A 15,511-nucleotide genomic window follows, 5' to 3' on the forward strand; every position below is an offset into this window, starting at 1 on the left:
TGATGAAAGCTGCAATGAAGCAATCGCGCATCTGTCTTAATGACAGGAAGACAGCACAAAGCCACGTCGATTTCACCAAGTCGACACGCAAACGATCTCTCTCTCGGGGGTATTGTATTAGTCGATCACAATCACAAGATGCATCTCTATGTCGCGATCTTCGGCTCACGCGGATGGAATGTCGATGGGCGAGATAAGAGAAGGAGCGTCTCGTATTCCATTGAAAGTGCACGATGACATTTGCTCGGCACCCGATCGGTCGGGATGACGCGAGAGCTTAATCCGAAACCGTCACATACATCGCCGGAAACGAGATTTAGCCACCGCGATCTCTTGGAGATAAATTTTTTTATTGCGTTCCGCGCACAAGGCTGCGATTCTTCACTACTTTTTTTTTGCATTTTGCCCTTTTATAAACTTTGTCATGAGTAAAAGTTCGGGAGAGAGAAGCGCAGAATTATACATTACTTAATTATTCGAATGATTTGAAAATTATTCGAACGTGCTACAAAATAATTAATTTTATTATATACACATGATTAAAATATAATTTTTAAAATCAGTAGCTTTTTCTCATCTTACCAAAATAATTATGAATATTTATAACCTGAACTTTGTGTGATATTGCCGTAAATTATAACATCTCTATTCATACACGTAAAAATGCTTAATGAAAATTAAATATTCGAATTGATATGCCAAGTGCTAATTCAAGAACAGTCGTGCTTTTATTGGATAATTTACAGCGATTCCAAAATTGTGAAAACATCTGGATTTTGTCGTTTTAGCAAACTTAAATGCGATATAGAGCGAATTCTTTTTTGTGAATACGCCATACGCCATATGTTTTAGGTATTGTTCTATAAAGGAAGTAAGCCGTAAAAAATGTCCGTGAAACAATAAATTTTCTTGCGAAAATTCTAAAAAGCAGAACTATCGAGTTTTCAGTTCATTTCTAATTTAGAAAAATGCCTTTACTTACTTACAATAACGTTGTAAAAATTGTAAGAATAAATCGGAGAATGCGTTTTTTTAGGCGATTATATTAAATATTAAATATTATTAATATTAAATATTTTATGCTCTTTCTATTATTCTATTACCATTTCATAGTGTCACTTAAATATGATAAGAGTTTTGATTATATAAGTGGCACCAAATTTTTTTATATTCGTGTGAAACAAATTAACATTTATTGGATTATGAAATTTATTGCGTTATCTCTCTTTGAATTTTGAAAGAAATATGATAATTTTAAAGCTATTATGAAAACATATATAATACGTTCCAAATCAAGTGAGAATATGAAAAGGTCGAAAGTGTTTAGCTATTAAATTATTACAAATATGACAATTAGCGAATTGTAAAAAAATAATATGACCTTCTAATATCATCACGTGTATACATTTACATTTTTATTACAACGGTAAAGTCGTAATTTTATTTTGTCAATTCGACGTCGTGTTTGATATCGTTTGTGCACAAAGCATGTTGAGCTACTTTCTGTCGTACATCTGTTCGAAACTCTATTCTATCAAGTGATTTTCCGCAAATTTTATAGTTGGAAAAGAATTCGCTCTAGCACATTTAAGTTTACTAAAACGACAAAATCCAGATGTTTCCACAATTTTGGAATCGCTGTAAATTATCCAATAAAAGCACGACTGTCCTTGAATTAGCATATTTATATTGGCATATCAATTCGTATATTTAATTGTCACCAAGTGTTTTCATGTATATGAATGGAGATGTTATAATTTACAGTAATATCGCACAAAGTTCAAGATTATAAATATTCACAATTATTTTGATAAGATAAGAGCTACTGATTTAAAAAATTATATATTTTTATCATGTATACACATATAATAAAATTATAATATTTCGCAGCATGTGTTGGAATAATTTTCGAATAATTCAAATAATTAAGTAACGTAAATAATTCAAAAATTATACACAGAGAGAATTTTCTCTTAGAATTTATCCTGAAAATCATGGTAATCATGGCACAATATTGTATGGAAAGAATTTTATGAAAATTTCTTTGATTAATATTTATCAAAATAAAAATAATATCTATTACAATAAAATATAAAATATGTTTGATTAATTTTACTATGCAGTTTAGTAAAATTAATCAAACATGTTTTATATTTTATTGTGATAGATATTATTATTTTTATTGTGATACATATTAATCAGAGAAATTCTCATAAAATTCTTTCCATACCATAATGTCCCACAATTACCATGATTTTCAAGGTAAATTCTAAGAGAAAATTTTCTCAGTGTATACCTTTTCATGATATATATTTATGTGATCCAAGATATTATGGCTTTTGAAATTCGATGAATATTGATATTTATAATTATTTTCGAAGTAGATTAAAAATATTAAAGTTACATTTGTATTATAACTCCTAGTGATTTTTTTACATATGTAACGCTGTAATAATTTACAGCACGACTGATTTCTTTTCTTTCTCTATAAACATTCCGTAATTATTTTCACGGAGAAATAATCAGAGTGTTTAATTAATTGCGTAGAACATTGTGAAAAATATGACATAATAGAGTGCTAAGGAGAACAAGACATATAGGCAAAGAGGCAAAGAATTTTGAAAGGCAAGAGGATGCGACTTACCTGCAGGACAGTTGCATCGCGCCTCGGAGACTTCGCGTTTGGGCCTGAAGACCTCGGCTGGGGCGAATCGTTGCGTCTGCAGCTGCTCCTGCACTTCCGACTTGAGTCTCTGCACTAAGACGTCCACCGGCGACGATGACTCGTCGACGCGCAGGCAGCGTGCCTCCAAACTGGCGATCCTGGACTCGAGGCCGAGCTCGCGGTAGAAGAGCACGCCGGACACGGTGAGGCTGGCCAAGCAGAGGGCACACATCGCCCAATTGAGGCTCGCGGACCCCGCGCGTTGGGCCTCGTCGCGAAACTTGCGCGGCATCGATGCCTCGAGGCAGGACGACGATCCCTTGCCCGGGACCGACGACCAGGACTCGGTCGGCGGGTCGGTCTTCATCGTCGTCGTCGTGTTGTTGTTGTCGCACGCACACACGCACGCACGCACGCACGCACGCACGCACTCGCGAATCTCTGCGAAACGCGCTTGAGGAGCGTCCTTAAGCGCCGCGGCGCGTCATAACCTATGCGACGCTCGTCGATGCACCGTCGTACGATGCGATAATACGGCGATGATAATGATAACGATAACAATGTATACCTGACGGCGGCGAGACCGTTACAGACGTCGCGACATCATCGTCCATCTGGAATGCATCTTCACGCGACCATTCGCCCCTTTCGCCCCTTTCGCCCTTCCACCTGCTTCCGTTGCAGTTTTGCAGCTCGCGCCTATATACACGTCACAAATTCGCGGCGATTCTATTCTCGATAGGCTTCCGATTTCGCGATAAACTTGCAACAATACAACGACAATGATCACGACGCGCCCGTTAGATCGGAAGTGGAGCCCGTGTTTCGAGTGAAACTGTCGCGCGTTCAAACGGCAACGTTCAGTACGTTGCCGCGTTCTCGCGGTTGACTCGCGCACTTTGCACACACCGACGTCGATCGTCGTCTCGTGTCCGCTTGCTTGAAACACGAACGTGACATACGCTCAGCTCCTTTCTTTCTTCCCTAATTTACTGTGTCCCTTCCTTCGCGGAAGCGGTATACAAAATCGAACGGAAGAAAACGCACCGCCGTGCACCGACGGCGCCAAACTTCTCGGCGATCGCGCTGCCCGCTTCTCGAAGAAAGCTTCGGCCAAAGACAAACTTCACGGCAGAGGGAGACGGAAAGAAAAAGAGAGAGAGAGAACGAGACGCCGACGAGCGCCGAAACGTACGTATAATTTCGCCGCCCTCGTTTTTACACGTCGTCGTTACGAGGGAGAAACGCACGAGAGGACAACGCACATACGTAACGCACGATGTGACATTCGCGGTACGACTGGATGTGGTGGGGCGACACTACGTCGCGAGGACAGAGGGTTCGTCGCTTCGGCGGCGCTCGACAAAGTTCGGCAGTCTTCGGCGTCGCCGCGCAGCGCGACTACTTCACTCTCCACCGGCACGTTGGTACGCGTGTAGGACGCGATCGGTCGACCTAACGGCCACTTCCATTCGCACTGATTCACCTCCCCGCGTTTCATTCTCTTGGATCTGTACGCGCTCACCACCTCTATCCACCACCATCCACCACCATCCACCACCCTCTTCCAGGAAACGGGATTCGGCAGCGAGAGAGACAAGGTATAGACCTCGTTTTGTGTTTCTCTCTCTCTCTCTCTCTCTCTCTCTCTCTCTCTCTCTCTCTCTCTCTCTCTCTCTCTCTCTCTCTCTCTCTCTCTCTCTCCTTTTCTCTCCGTTCGATGTCCATTATCCACTCGGATTACAAGCCAGAGTATTCCGCTTTCGTACGCGCGTAAACGGCTTTAACATCGGGGAGATTGTTTTTCGTCCCCGGCCGCTGCGAATGCTGATGCGTTCGCCTATATATTTCATCGATGAATGTCTCGGGTGTCTTTTATTGTCCGCATATTATCGTCCATACGAAATCCTCGTAAAATTTTGCTCTCTCTCTCTTTCTCTCTTATTCATATCGAGTTTCCATATATTGCGAGAAAGAATATGAGTCAACTTTTCTATGATATGTTCGAAAAACATTTATTGTTAGTCTTCGTAGCGCTAATTTCACACCAAGCAGAGTGGCCAATAGACAAAAGTATTCATGTTAATCGTAGACATTAATTTTTGATTTTGGCAAGCCTGCTAATTTTAATCGATCTTCATCTAACCTGACTTGGTGAAATTGGCCCAGATTAGTAAGTCAATGATAATTTCGTTATGTATTTTATTATATATTTTATTTTATACGCGAAAGACTTAATGGTGAACAATAATAAGAGCTTGTTTACTTCTGAAGTTTTTAAAACCTAACCTAACTGATTTAATATGAAAGAAAACAAGAAAGAGAATATGTGTACACAGATCTCTTTATATTTATGTAATTCTAGTTAAAAATATTTTTTCCAGAACATTTTTTTATTCTTTCGCATATACTCGTTAAAAGCGCTACCATTTCTGTTTTAATGAACGCTTTATCACGGAAAGAATTTCAATGCAAAGGTAAAAATTAAAATGTTAATGTTTGCAAAGAATTTTATTTCCTACTGTTTGCCTAGGAAGTCAACTAGAAATACTGCATACTCGCAAACGTAATAAGAGAGAAAGAGAGAGAGAGAGAGAGAGAGAGAGAGAGAGAGAAGGAGATCAACTTTTCTAGATTAAAAATATCCTAATATATCGCATATATCTTTAAATGTCTTACTGCATCATAGTCTGAATCGAAATTTTTCTTCTACTATCGATCTCAATTTTCAATCTAACATCTGCTTTGACATTTTATACAATCAGATCACCCTTATTTTTTTAAATTATTTAACCTATAATTTTATTGAAAACTTCTCTTTTACATCTCTAAATAAGAAACTGTTCATTTACTATTATCTATTCAAAGTACAAAAAGTAAAAAATTTAATTTATATCTAAATTTTTTTAAAACTAGAACAACACAAGCGCGCTCGATTTTATAATATTTTTTGACAGAAATTAGCTGATTAAAGCGTTAATTTGCTAATTAATTTTTAAAATAAGAATATATTATAAAAATTAAAATAATGTTTTAAAAAATATGTCATAATTCTTTAAACGCGAATAATATTTTTGACAGTTATCAGCTGATTTCTGTCAAAAAATATTAATCGCAGATAAGGCATTATAACATTTGCAGCATATTACCAGTTTACATTTTATAGCATATTATTATTTTAAAATTTAATTAGCAAATTAACGCTTTATTAATATTTTTTGACAGAAATCAGCTGATTAAAGCGTTAATTTGCTAATTAAATTCTAGAATAATAATATGTTATAAAAATTAAAATAATAATATGTTTTAAATAACATGTTATAATTCTTTAAACTGAATTAAAATTTTTGACAGTGATCAGCTGATTTCTGTCAAAGAATATTAATAAAGCGAAAATTTGCTAATTAAATATTTTAGCTTACATATTTATATTTATGTTGTGTATGTTATAATGTGAAATAATAAGATTATTCTAATTTTATGCGTGTATTTTATTTGTTACAGATAGCATTGCGATACACAGTGCGATTCACGCGTCGCGTCGTGTCGGGAGTGCCGTGCAAAGTGTCGCGCGTTGGGAGTGCCGTATAAAGTTTTGCGTGTCGGGAGTGCCGTGTAAAGTGTCGAGCGATCGTAATTATTCGTGTTTTCGTAAATATCGTGAATGCTACCATGGACCAAAAGAGGAGGAGGAGGCCCGGAGAGGCATCGGGCGACAGCGGGGCAACTGTGAAGTATGCAAAATAAATATTTTTTTCTAAACTGCATTAAAATATTCGACCGTTTTCAGCCTTTAAAAATACCCTGTACACCATCTCCCTTCCTCCACACACACACACACATGTATATACATAATTTTAATATTTTTTGTTTTCAGATCAATGTGTGTGCTGTGTACTACAACTCCGTTATTACACGTATCGGTGAGTGAGAAATTATTTATTTTATAACATTTTTATAGCGATAATGGGGGTGTATGAAGCTGGCGTCTCATTTCGTGAAAGCTCATAAATAATTAAGAATTCTGGCTTTATTTTCAATAATTCTACTATTGAAAGATAAAGCCAGAACTCTTAATTATTTATAAGTTTCCACGAAATTATACGCTAGCTTCAAACACATATTATTATTTTAAAATTTAATTTGCAAATTACCGCTTTATTAATATTTTTTGATAGAAATTAGTTGATAATAAAGCGTTAATTTGCTAATTAAATTTTAAAATAATAATATGTTGAAAATATTAAAATAGTAATATGTTTTAAATAAATATGTTATAATACTGTATCCGCGATTAATATATTTTGACAGAAATCAGCTGATAATTGTCAAAAATATTAATCGAATTGAAAGTATTATAACATCCCTTTCTAAAAAAAGGCATTGTTAAGTCGAATATGACGCACAACATAAATCAAGACAAGCAGCATTGCGAAAGAGGCAACAATATTTGCGAAAATCGACTTAACGTGCCTTTTTTAGAAAGGGATCCTATTGAAATCTTTTCGAATCCATAACATAAGAAAATTGAGATTAAAAATAGAAACAAAATTTCGGTTCGGAAAAATTCAATGTTTTGAAACATTGAAATTACAAAGATATCAAGAAATCTAATAGAATTATAATTATTTAATTCATGAAGCGAGAGCGCATATTAAAATCAATATCCCGTCATTGTTTAAAATTATTAAGTAAAAAGTCAACAAATAAGAGTCTTTTCATATTCTGCTATTCAGAATACTAATTTAGCTCCGTATATCCAGTAACTATGTTTAACAATTAGGTAGAAATATTGTCAGTTTCTTACTCTCTTTTATCATTGGTCTTATCTCAATATGGAACGACGTGATGAATTAGAAATGTGTACCACCGCTTATAGTCTCTGTATAGTTTCAACTTCGATCTTACAAGTTCTAAATAAGGAATAGGGTCTCGACCGTTGGTCTACCTCGCTAGTTAGGGGGGAGGAGAGAATATCACAGCGTTTATTTTTTTTCTTTTACATATTAATATATACATATAAATATATATATAAATATATAGAAAAAATATATATATGTATGTATCATATATATTAATATATACAATAATATAATATATAATATATTAGAAATTATATACGCAATTCCTCTAAATCTAAAATATAAACCAAATTAACGCGACGAGATATCCCTATTAAGATTGCACCCTCATTAAAAGAAATTAAATTCGCGTATGTATCATATAATTAAATCTTAATTTAATTTTTATAAGCGATGCATTTAAATTTTTATTCAGTGATCTTATATCTTTAGTTTAACTAATGTTTATATTTTTTTATACGTCTTGGAACAATATCTGACAAAGGATGAGTTTATTAAGTGCTATCTTCGTGAAAGTAATAGACCTTTCGAAACTGCTATTTGTTTTGACAATCTTCGAGCGTTGGAGAATTGTGAACGTTTGTAGTACAGAGTTAATTTGGAATTTCTTTCTTTTCTTTCTCTTTCTCTCTTTTTTTCAGTTTTATAATATTATAATATATTTATCTTGTTTATATAATACCAACTGGAAAATTCTTTGAATTTTCTGACATTTCTAATATATTGCTGTTTGCGTTTAGCTCACAATTTGAGAGGTTAAACTTTTGTCACACTGAAAAAAAAAGTTATTAACTTGACTAAATGCGTTCAACTAATTACTATTTTTTGAATATATGTATACAAGTATTTAAGTCAAATACGTTATATTAGATTTAATATGTTGTATTAATTTAAATACTTCTATATGTTCAATTAACAAAATAGTAATTAATTGATCGATTTAGTCAAGTTAATAACTTTTTTCTTGTCAGTGCAAATTACATAATTAAATTTTAGAAATTTAAAATATTTGGAATATATTGAGTTTCAACAAAATGTCTTGTCTTTCAGAAATCCAATAATAAAATATTTTTTATCTTCTCATTTTTTAATTGGGAATAACACGGATAAAAGAAATTTCTTCATTCTATTTTTTTTTTTTACGGTACTCTTTTCCATTCGATTTTAAGCGTATCTATTGCTGTCGGACGATTGGTTCGTCATGCTTTGCGACAAGGTAACATCCTTTCCTGACTCTCCCTTAGTAACTATTAATTAAAAACGGTTCCAGAACGCGATGCCTTGAATCAGAACCGTGTGAATTCATCTCCGATACTCTCCACATTCGGATCTATCGTTTTCGTATAAATTCCTCATACATACATAGATTTCATTTGTTTAATTCGTGAACACGAGGGGTTCTCTTTCGTACTAAATTCTTGCGTATCTTTCTGAGACTTCAGGCGGTCATTTAATTCAAGCGTATAAATTTATGGTATAATGAAACTGTTATTCATGCGCGTACGAGCGTGCACGATAGCCTTACACATGCAAAGTCCTTGGCAGATATATAATATTTTATATTTAAAGAGATAAAAGAGGTTTATACTTCGACTTTATACATTTTCGCTTGTTCAGAGATAATGTAGAACGTATGTTGGAACATTCTATACTTCGCCTACTTCGCAGTTTAATATAACGTTATTGCTCTATTACACGGTTTATCAATCTGTTTCAATCTGAAACGTGCCTTTATACTTCTATAGTACCCGATAACAGCAGCATTAACTAGTATCTTGAAATCTTGGACAGTTATCCAAGATTATCCGGATGTTTGTTCTGAAGTTACGCCAACGCTATCCGGCTAGCGGCAATTACCAAACACTCTATATTAGGGAACATTGATCGGCGGAATCGATCGTGTCCTCGCTGTTGTGTGCACGCGCGGCGGATACGTACAACGAGAGCGACCCCTCGGCCTACCCAATCGGCTGGCTAGGCAGAGGAAGTGATTATAGACTACATCCTGGAGCGCGCTCGCCCCGTGCACGCTCGCTAAATCGAATCGAATGCCGGCCGGACGGCGTGTGCGAGGAAATCGTTGCAAGAGGCGAATCGATACGAAACGAACGAACGATATTTTTACGAATACGTATCATTATCGATGGATGTCAGGCAATGTGTCGTACGACGAGCGGCCGTTGCTCTGAGTGTGCGGAATATTTCACGCGATTATCTGCTTCCGCTTATTAATTCAATGTACCTAAATGTGTGCTTAAATTAAAAGTAAAATTATACATCGTATAGCGATACAACATTTCAAGAGAAAATAATATGTCCAAAAAATATTTGAAAGAGTTAGACATAATTTTTTAAGTGAAATACACATTTTTTAAGGAAAATATTAAAAAATAGCAGAATAAAGAATATAAAAAAAGAAATAAAATGATAGATATTACGCGCTATTTGATGAAACTATTATATTTTCAAAGTTTTCTATTATATAAAAATTAAAAAGAGGAGAGGCATTTATAATTCAAACTCTTAAATATTGTGCGTTAAATATTAAAAGAATTCTCCGTTTTTAAATCAACAAAAGATTAACAAATTCCAATCTACATGATCAGTTTTGTTAATTGACACGCGATTGTCGGGATAAATCTTTGTTAGAGCGAACATCCTTTATTTTAATGCGAGTCTCATCAAGGCGAAGAGAAAGCATCGCGTCTGGAAGTCGATGTAGCATTTCGATGCACTGCACGCGTCGCATTCCAATCTCCTATCACCCGTCGTCCCGAATTCACTCGGAGGACCTTTCGAGCCGACGCGACTACTCGTTTCTCATTTTCCCAGACATCGGGGATGGCATTCGATCGGGTACATCATTCTGCGGGTATAAGAACATTCCGCCCGCCGACGCTGATATATTTCTTATGCCGCACTTGCTTACACTTAATGCTTCCATCTTCTTTCTTTTATCTCGCGGACCAACCAACAGCGAGTCTTAAATACGGACAAATTGCTCGAAGAGTTATCCTCTTACCGCTCGTAGCACTAATCTCTGGATTTCCGAAACGTCTCGTACACGGCTCCTCGACGGGAAACAGCCAGCGAACATGGAATTCCTCGACGCTCTCCCATTAATTCCCATCTCTTGCTTTTCTGCTCTTGCTTTCTGCTTTCTTATCTCTCGCTTTTTGCTACCGCGCGGATATTTTTTGGTATTTCCGTCTCTTAGATTCTCTAAAGTCCACACACTGGATTACACAACGGAGATTGGGATTGCATTACGCTTGTACAATAGAAATTGAGAAAAAGAGTCGAGATACGGGAAGAGATATTTTCTTGTTGGTCGCGCCACGTGCGAAAATGCGCGATTCCATTTATATATCGTTAAATAAATATATATACATCATTATCTCAGTTCGTCCCTTCATATTTCAGACTGATTGAATAAATTTTAATTTTATACGTCAAATAATGAATAAGATATAGACTACTACGGTTCATTCTCAACGTATACAAATTAGCTTTAATTAGTGAATTCATCGGCGAAGAATGCACAAGCGTGCGATGTAATAAAGATGATTGAGAGCCGCTCTCGCTTTTCGTGGGGTTAGCCAGCAATGCGCCGCATTAAAAAATCATCGCGGCCGATGCCCTCTTCACGGCACGTCGGTCATCGCGTTGGGGTGCAGGTATGCGTAGCATACGAGGCGGTGTATTATGTCGCCCGCGTTTGTTCTCCCGCCAGGAAGCAGGCGCAGTCGGTGACGACGATCTATCCGCGCATTTCCGCGCTCGCTCGCGTTTGTTCGCGGGAAAACGTGCCTCTCGCACGGGGTTAGAGGACAGGGCGAGGGATGATCGAGAGGAGCACGGGGATGTAACGAAGAGACTGGGTACACATATACCAGCGGACACGTTCGTCGCGCTGAAGCAGACTCTCATTTCGGGGGCGAATCCGAATTCAGCCCCCGCGAGTGTGTCTGCACGTGCCGAGGGTTGAAGGGGGTAGGAGGAGAGGGTCGGAAACGGGAGAGTTTTAGGGACGACGAGAGGAACGGCGGGGATGGAGTCAATGCGCAGTTTGTATTCCGCTCGGCAGGAAAGACTCGTTCGTTACACCGTATAGCTCGACGCACTCGCCGAAACTCGTCCTCGTCGCCGACGTCCGCGTCGTCGTTGGATTCCTCTCACTAGCTTTATATTCATAACGGCGCCTTCGCGGAGAAATACGAACTGCGAGCGCGATGTATTAATTTCCCGTTAGAATCGCGACGATTTCTGACTCGCTGATTTATACTGTAAGTTCTCCAGCTAATATTTCTCTGGTTGATTGCTACATCAAATTCTCTTTTACTCTGGCTTCACTTATATGTTATTTTCAAAATGATAATATCCGTATTTTCACTATTTTAAGAAAGAAGAAGTGTATATTAAAAATATTGAATGATTACACATGTTTTACATCTGAATTTACAAAGCCACAATTCCCTTCGATAATCATTGACGAAGACAGCGATGTTATTTCAGAGTTTTCTCTCCGTTATTTAATAATACGAGCGGCCATTTAGTTGTCATTTTACAACGTTGCGAATGTTGAACGTTTCTACAGCGAGCACGCGTTTTACGATCGGGTTTGGCTTTTTTCGTCACTTTTTACTCGTTTCTCAGCCGTTGGGGAAATAGTTGGCGACAAAACTTACGTACGGCACATTGCGGTTGAGACGGGAAAGCACAAAGGAGGGGAAACGGTATTTCGATCGCTTCATTTAATTTTACGACAACGTCGATCGCCACGTCGACATCATGGACGATGCGCGATTGCTGGTCTGACGACGCGGTACCGTGAGTGCCTGAGAGTAAATGCAATTTCGTGTTTGATAGCCGAGTTTCCGCGAGTCAGCACCAGATAGCATAATCCTGTCGATGGCAGACGTCGTATTGAGAGGTGGCAAAACGAAGGGAAAGAGTAGACCGAAAATGAATAGAGAGAAAGATCATTTATTAAATAACTCTTTGGAAATCATGACACAAGAATTTACATAGTATCGCTCCGTAGTTTCAATACATCTTACTCTTTAACGCATTTTACCAGTTTTAATCAATATAACATTTAAAAAATAACTTATTCTCGAAAAAATATACATATATCTTATATGTAAACTACGTTTAACATTTATTGCTTTTAAAAATCTCTCGTGATATATCCGTGAATTGAATATTAGAATAACACATATTGACAGTAGTCTTTTAGCTAAATTTCAATTATATAGAGAAGAATATACTCTTTGTAGGTATATCCTACATATTATAAGCAATATCATAGAAAAAGAGAGAAGGAACGAAAAATAAAAATAAGGAGGCAAAGGAGGAAAAAGAGAAAGAGAGAGGAGACGGAAGGAAGATTCTCTCGTATCTCACACAGCTCCAACGCGACTCGAATAGCGCGATTGTTTATTTTCGTGCGAACGATAGCGGCGGGCGACGCGGCTAATGCTGGGGTGACAGGACAAGTGGATACTTCCCTCTCCGTACGACCGGTCGCGGATGAAGAGCCGCAACGAGGGGTCTCGTCATCGTTATTGGCCGGACAAGGAGCGTGTGCGCACGGCGGCGACTTGGTACTTCCGAACTCGGATTGACGATAGAGAAAGAGAGAGAAAGAGATAGAGAGAGAGAGAGAGAGAGAGAGAGAGAGAGAGAGAGAGAGAGAGAGAGATACCGGACGCTTCCCAGATAAAGGCCAGAGGGACGAGGATAACTGGATAGCCCCCCTCGGAATACCAATGGCGTACTCGGCGGAATCGAGTTTTCGAGAAAAACGGCTTTAAAGTTGAATGCGGTGGAACGAGACGAAGAGTATCCCTCTCGACGGAAACTCCACCCTCGAGACGCAGCGAGTCGCAGCGATTTCTTCGCAGATGGCGAAGGCCCGTGTTATTAGATGTAAAAACATACGATGGTACCGCAATTTCCTATATCTGAAACTCTCATATCTCTTAATTTATCATACACGAAAGGACGAACCGCTAATATATTTATGGGTATAAAGAAAAATTATTTTTTTTCCACGTAATCGACCGCGTAATTTTACTGATAATTTTTTCATTGCTCAATTGAATAATTTTGCTTCTTCAATTGCGACAAATAGTGACGATACTGATCGTAATCGCCATGAGAAAATAAATGATAGCGTGGTGTGTACGCCATTGGCATTCTAAGATATTTCGACGAAATTGTCGATCTTCGCTATTCCTCTCTGTTCTCTCTCGATCCGTCGAGAGGCAATCTTAGAAACAGCTGACGGCGGTTACGAAATTAAGGAGATTACCATCGCACGTCTCCAATGCTTCATTCCTTCGTTTTACGCCATGGATTTTCCTGGTCATCAACCTGGCCAGTCATCAAAATGTTTTTTAACATCTAGATATTAAAAACCGCGGAAATATTTTACGAAAACTAAGAGTGTAATTTTTTTTTCCAAGAAAGAGAGAAAGAAAGCAAGAGAAAGATTAAGAGAAAGAGGGAGAGCATTTTATTATCAAACTTACCGTTACGGGTCAGAAAACGGATACCACGAAACAATTTACAATAATTAGGTGCTTCTCTCCATCCAGTTCGCTAAAGTCGTAATTGTCCCGCTCCAGTTGTTTTCTCAACAAAGGTATTCGAGACAGCATAATTCACATTTAGATTCTTCGAGAAACTTGAGATTAAATTTTCTTTAGCGCATGCTCGCACGTGCGTGAGAAAAAGCTTAATGACAAATTATTATTATTATTACTATTTAATACAGAGAAACGTAATATTTAAACCTACTACCGTTTATTATAACGTATAACAAATCTGTCCTTTTCACAACTTTATTGCAGGTTTTTATCTATGCAAAAGTTTTTTATTTGCCTTTAAAATCTTTAAGATTAAGATTCCATTCATTTCGGAGAGTCTTCACCATTAAGATTTTATTCGCCCGCTCGTAATTTTCAATCGCTGACAGCTCGAGAACTATTCATTCCTCGACTGTCGAACAACCGCCATTCTTTTTACCTCTCAGACTCCATTATCTACCGCTGGAAATTTGCGCGATTGGTCGAATGGGCATCCTGGTACAATGCGAGCTTTCTATTGCCCTCGCTCCGAGATTTATCGTATCGAGACGTTCGCGAAAAAGAGGGCAAGTGAAATAAACAGCCGGCCATTCGAATGTGGAGTCTGTCGGCGCAGTTCGTAGTCGACTCGTGGGCAACACGAAGTGCCTGTCGATTTGGGTCAAGCACCCAAGCCCGCTTGACGAAGCCACTCTCGTAAACATCTGCGAGATATCGCCTTTCGAACGATAATGCTACACCCTGATCCGTCACGCGGCGAGAAAGACTCGGGTCCGCGTCTGGTGTCGAAACAATAATCAAAGTGTCGCTCTCGCATTCGCTACGATAATAATCGAGATATCGCCCGTTTATCGTTGTTCTCTCGCGTCGAGAATGGGACGGTAATGAAAGTCAATTGGATGATTTTTATCACTTGATAAAAGAGTGCTTTGTATAAAGAGATTAATCCCTGATCTATCCTTAATTTCTCAATAATCGATGTTCTCTCTTTCGCTCTCTTTTTCTGTTTGTAATGTTATCTGATCATCAGATTTTCTCGAAAAAATTTCAGGAGTTTATATAAAGATTGAATTAAGATTCTGAAGAAATTAAGTTTATTCAAAAAATGCAAATGGTAACGTATATAAGCACGTTTATGTTTTCTTTTTCGACTCCGATTCTTGGCAAGTAATTTTTTCTTCTTATTGTTAATGGAGGCTCTTAAAGAGTACTTAAAGCTTAAAGAGTATTTGCAAAAATAATAAAAATGTCGTAACTGTATGCTATATATAAAAAGAATTCCATATTATTCTTTTAAGAGACAGCTTAACATATAGTAAGCTGTAAAGCTTCTTCGAAGGACTGCAGTATGTCGCATGGAAAGGTTTAAATATAAACGTGAGAAGTTTACG

General features: G+C 37.5%; 1 protein-coding gene and 1 long non-coding RNA gene across 13 annotated transcripts in view; one reads left to right on the plus strand and one right to left on the minus strand.

The window, feature by feature from the left end:
• Positions 1-4,057, minus strand: part of LOC145949035 (uncharacterized) — a 140,606-nt gene extending 136,549 nt beyond the window's left edge. For 3 of the 12 annotated variants that reach the window (XM_083058716.1, XM_083058715.1, XM_083058718.1), the window contains exon 1: positions 2,645-4,056. In XM_083058716.1, coding sequence (XP_082914842.1) covers positions 2,645-3,032 — 388 coding nt within the window. In that variant the 5' untranslated portion in view covers positions 3,033-4,056. Of the gene's footprint in view, positions 1-2,644 lie in introns of all 12 variants that reach the window. The other 9 variants (XM_083058717.1, XM_083058714.1, XM_083058712.1 and 6 more) reach the window with 6 other exon arrangements.
• A 185-nt stretch (positions 4,058-4,242) lies between these two features.
• The window catches only part of LOC145949039 (uncharacterized), a 39,645-nt gene continuing 28,376 nt past the window's right edge, over positions 4,243-15,511 (plus strand). Inside the window, exons 1-3 of the long non-coding RNA XR_014427532.1 lie at positions 4,243-4,266; positions 6,170-6,399; positions 6,543-6,588. This is a non-coding gene — a long non-coding RNA (uncharacterized LOC145949039). The remainder of the gene's footprint in view (positions 4,267-6,169; positions 6,400-6,542; positions 6,589-15,511) is intronic.

Source organism: Prenolepis imparis, unplaced genomic scaffold (genome assembly GCF_030444845.1).
Source record: "Prenolepis imparis isolate NDT839.2.m4 unplaced genomic scaffold, iyPreImpa1.0 SCAF_2, whole genome shotgun sequence".
In the NCBI taxonomy this organism is placed as follows: Eukaryota; Metazoa; Arthropoda; class Insecta; order Hymenoptera; family Formicidae; genus Prenolepis; species Prenolepis imparis.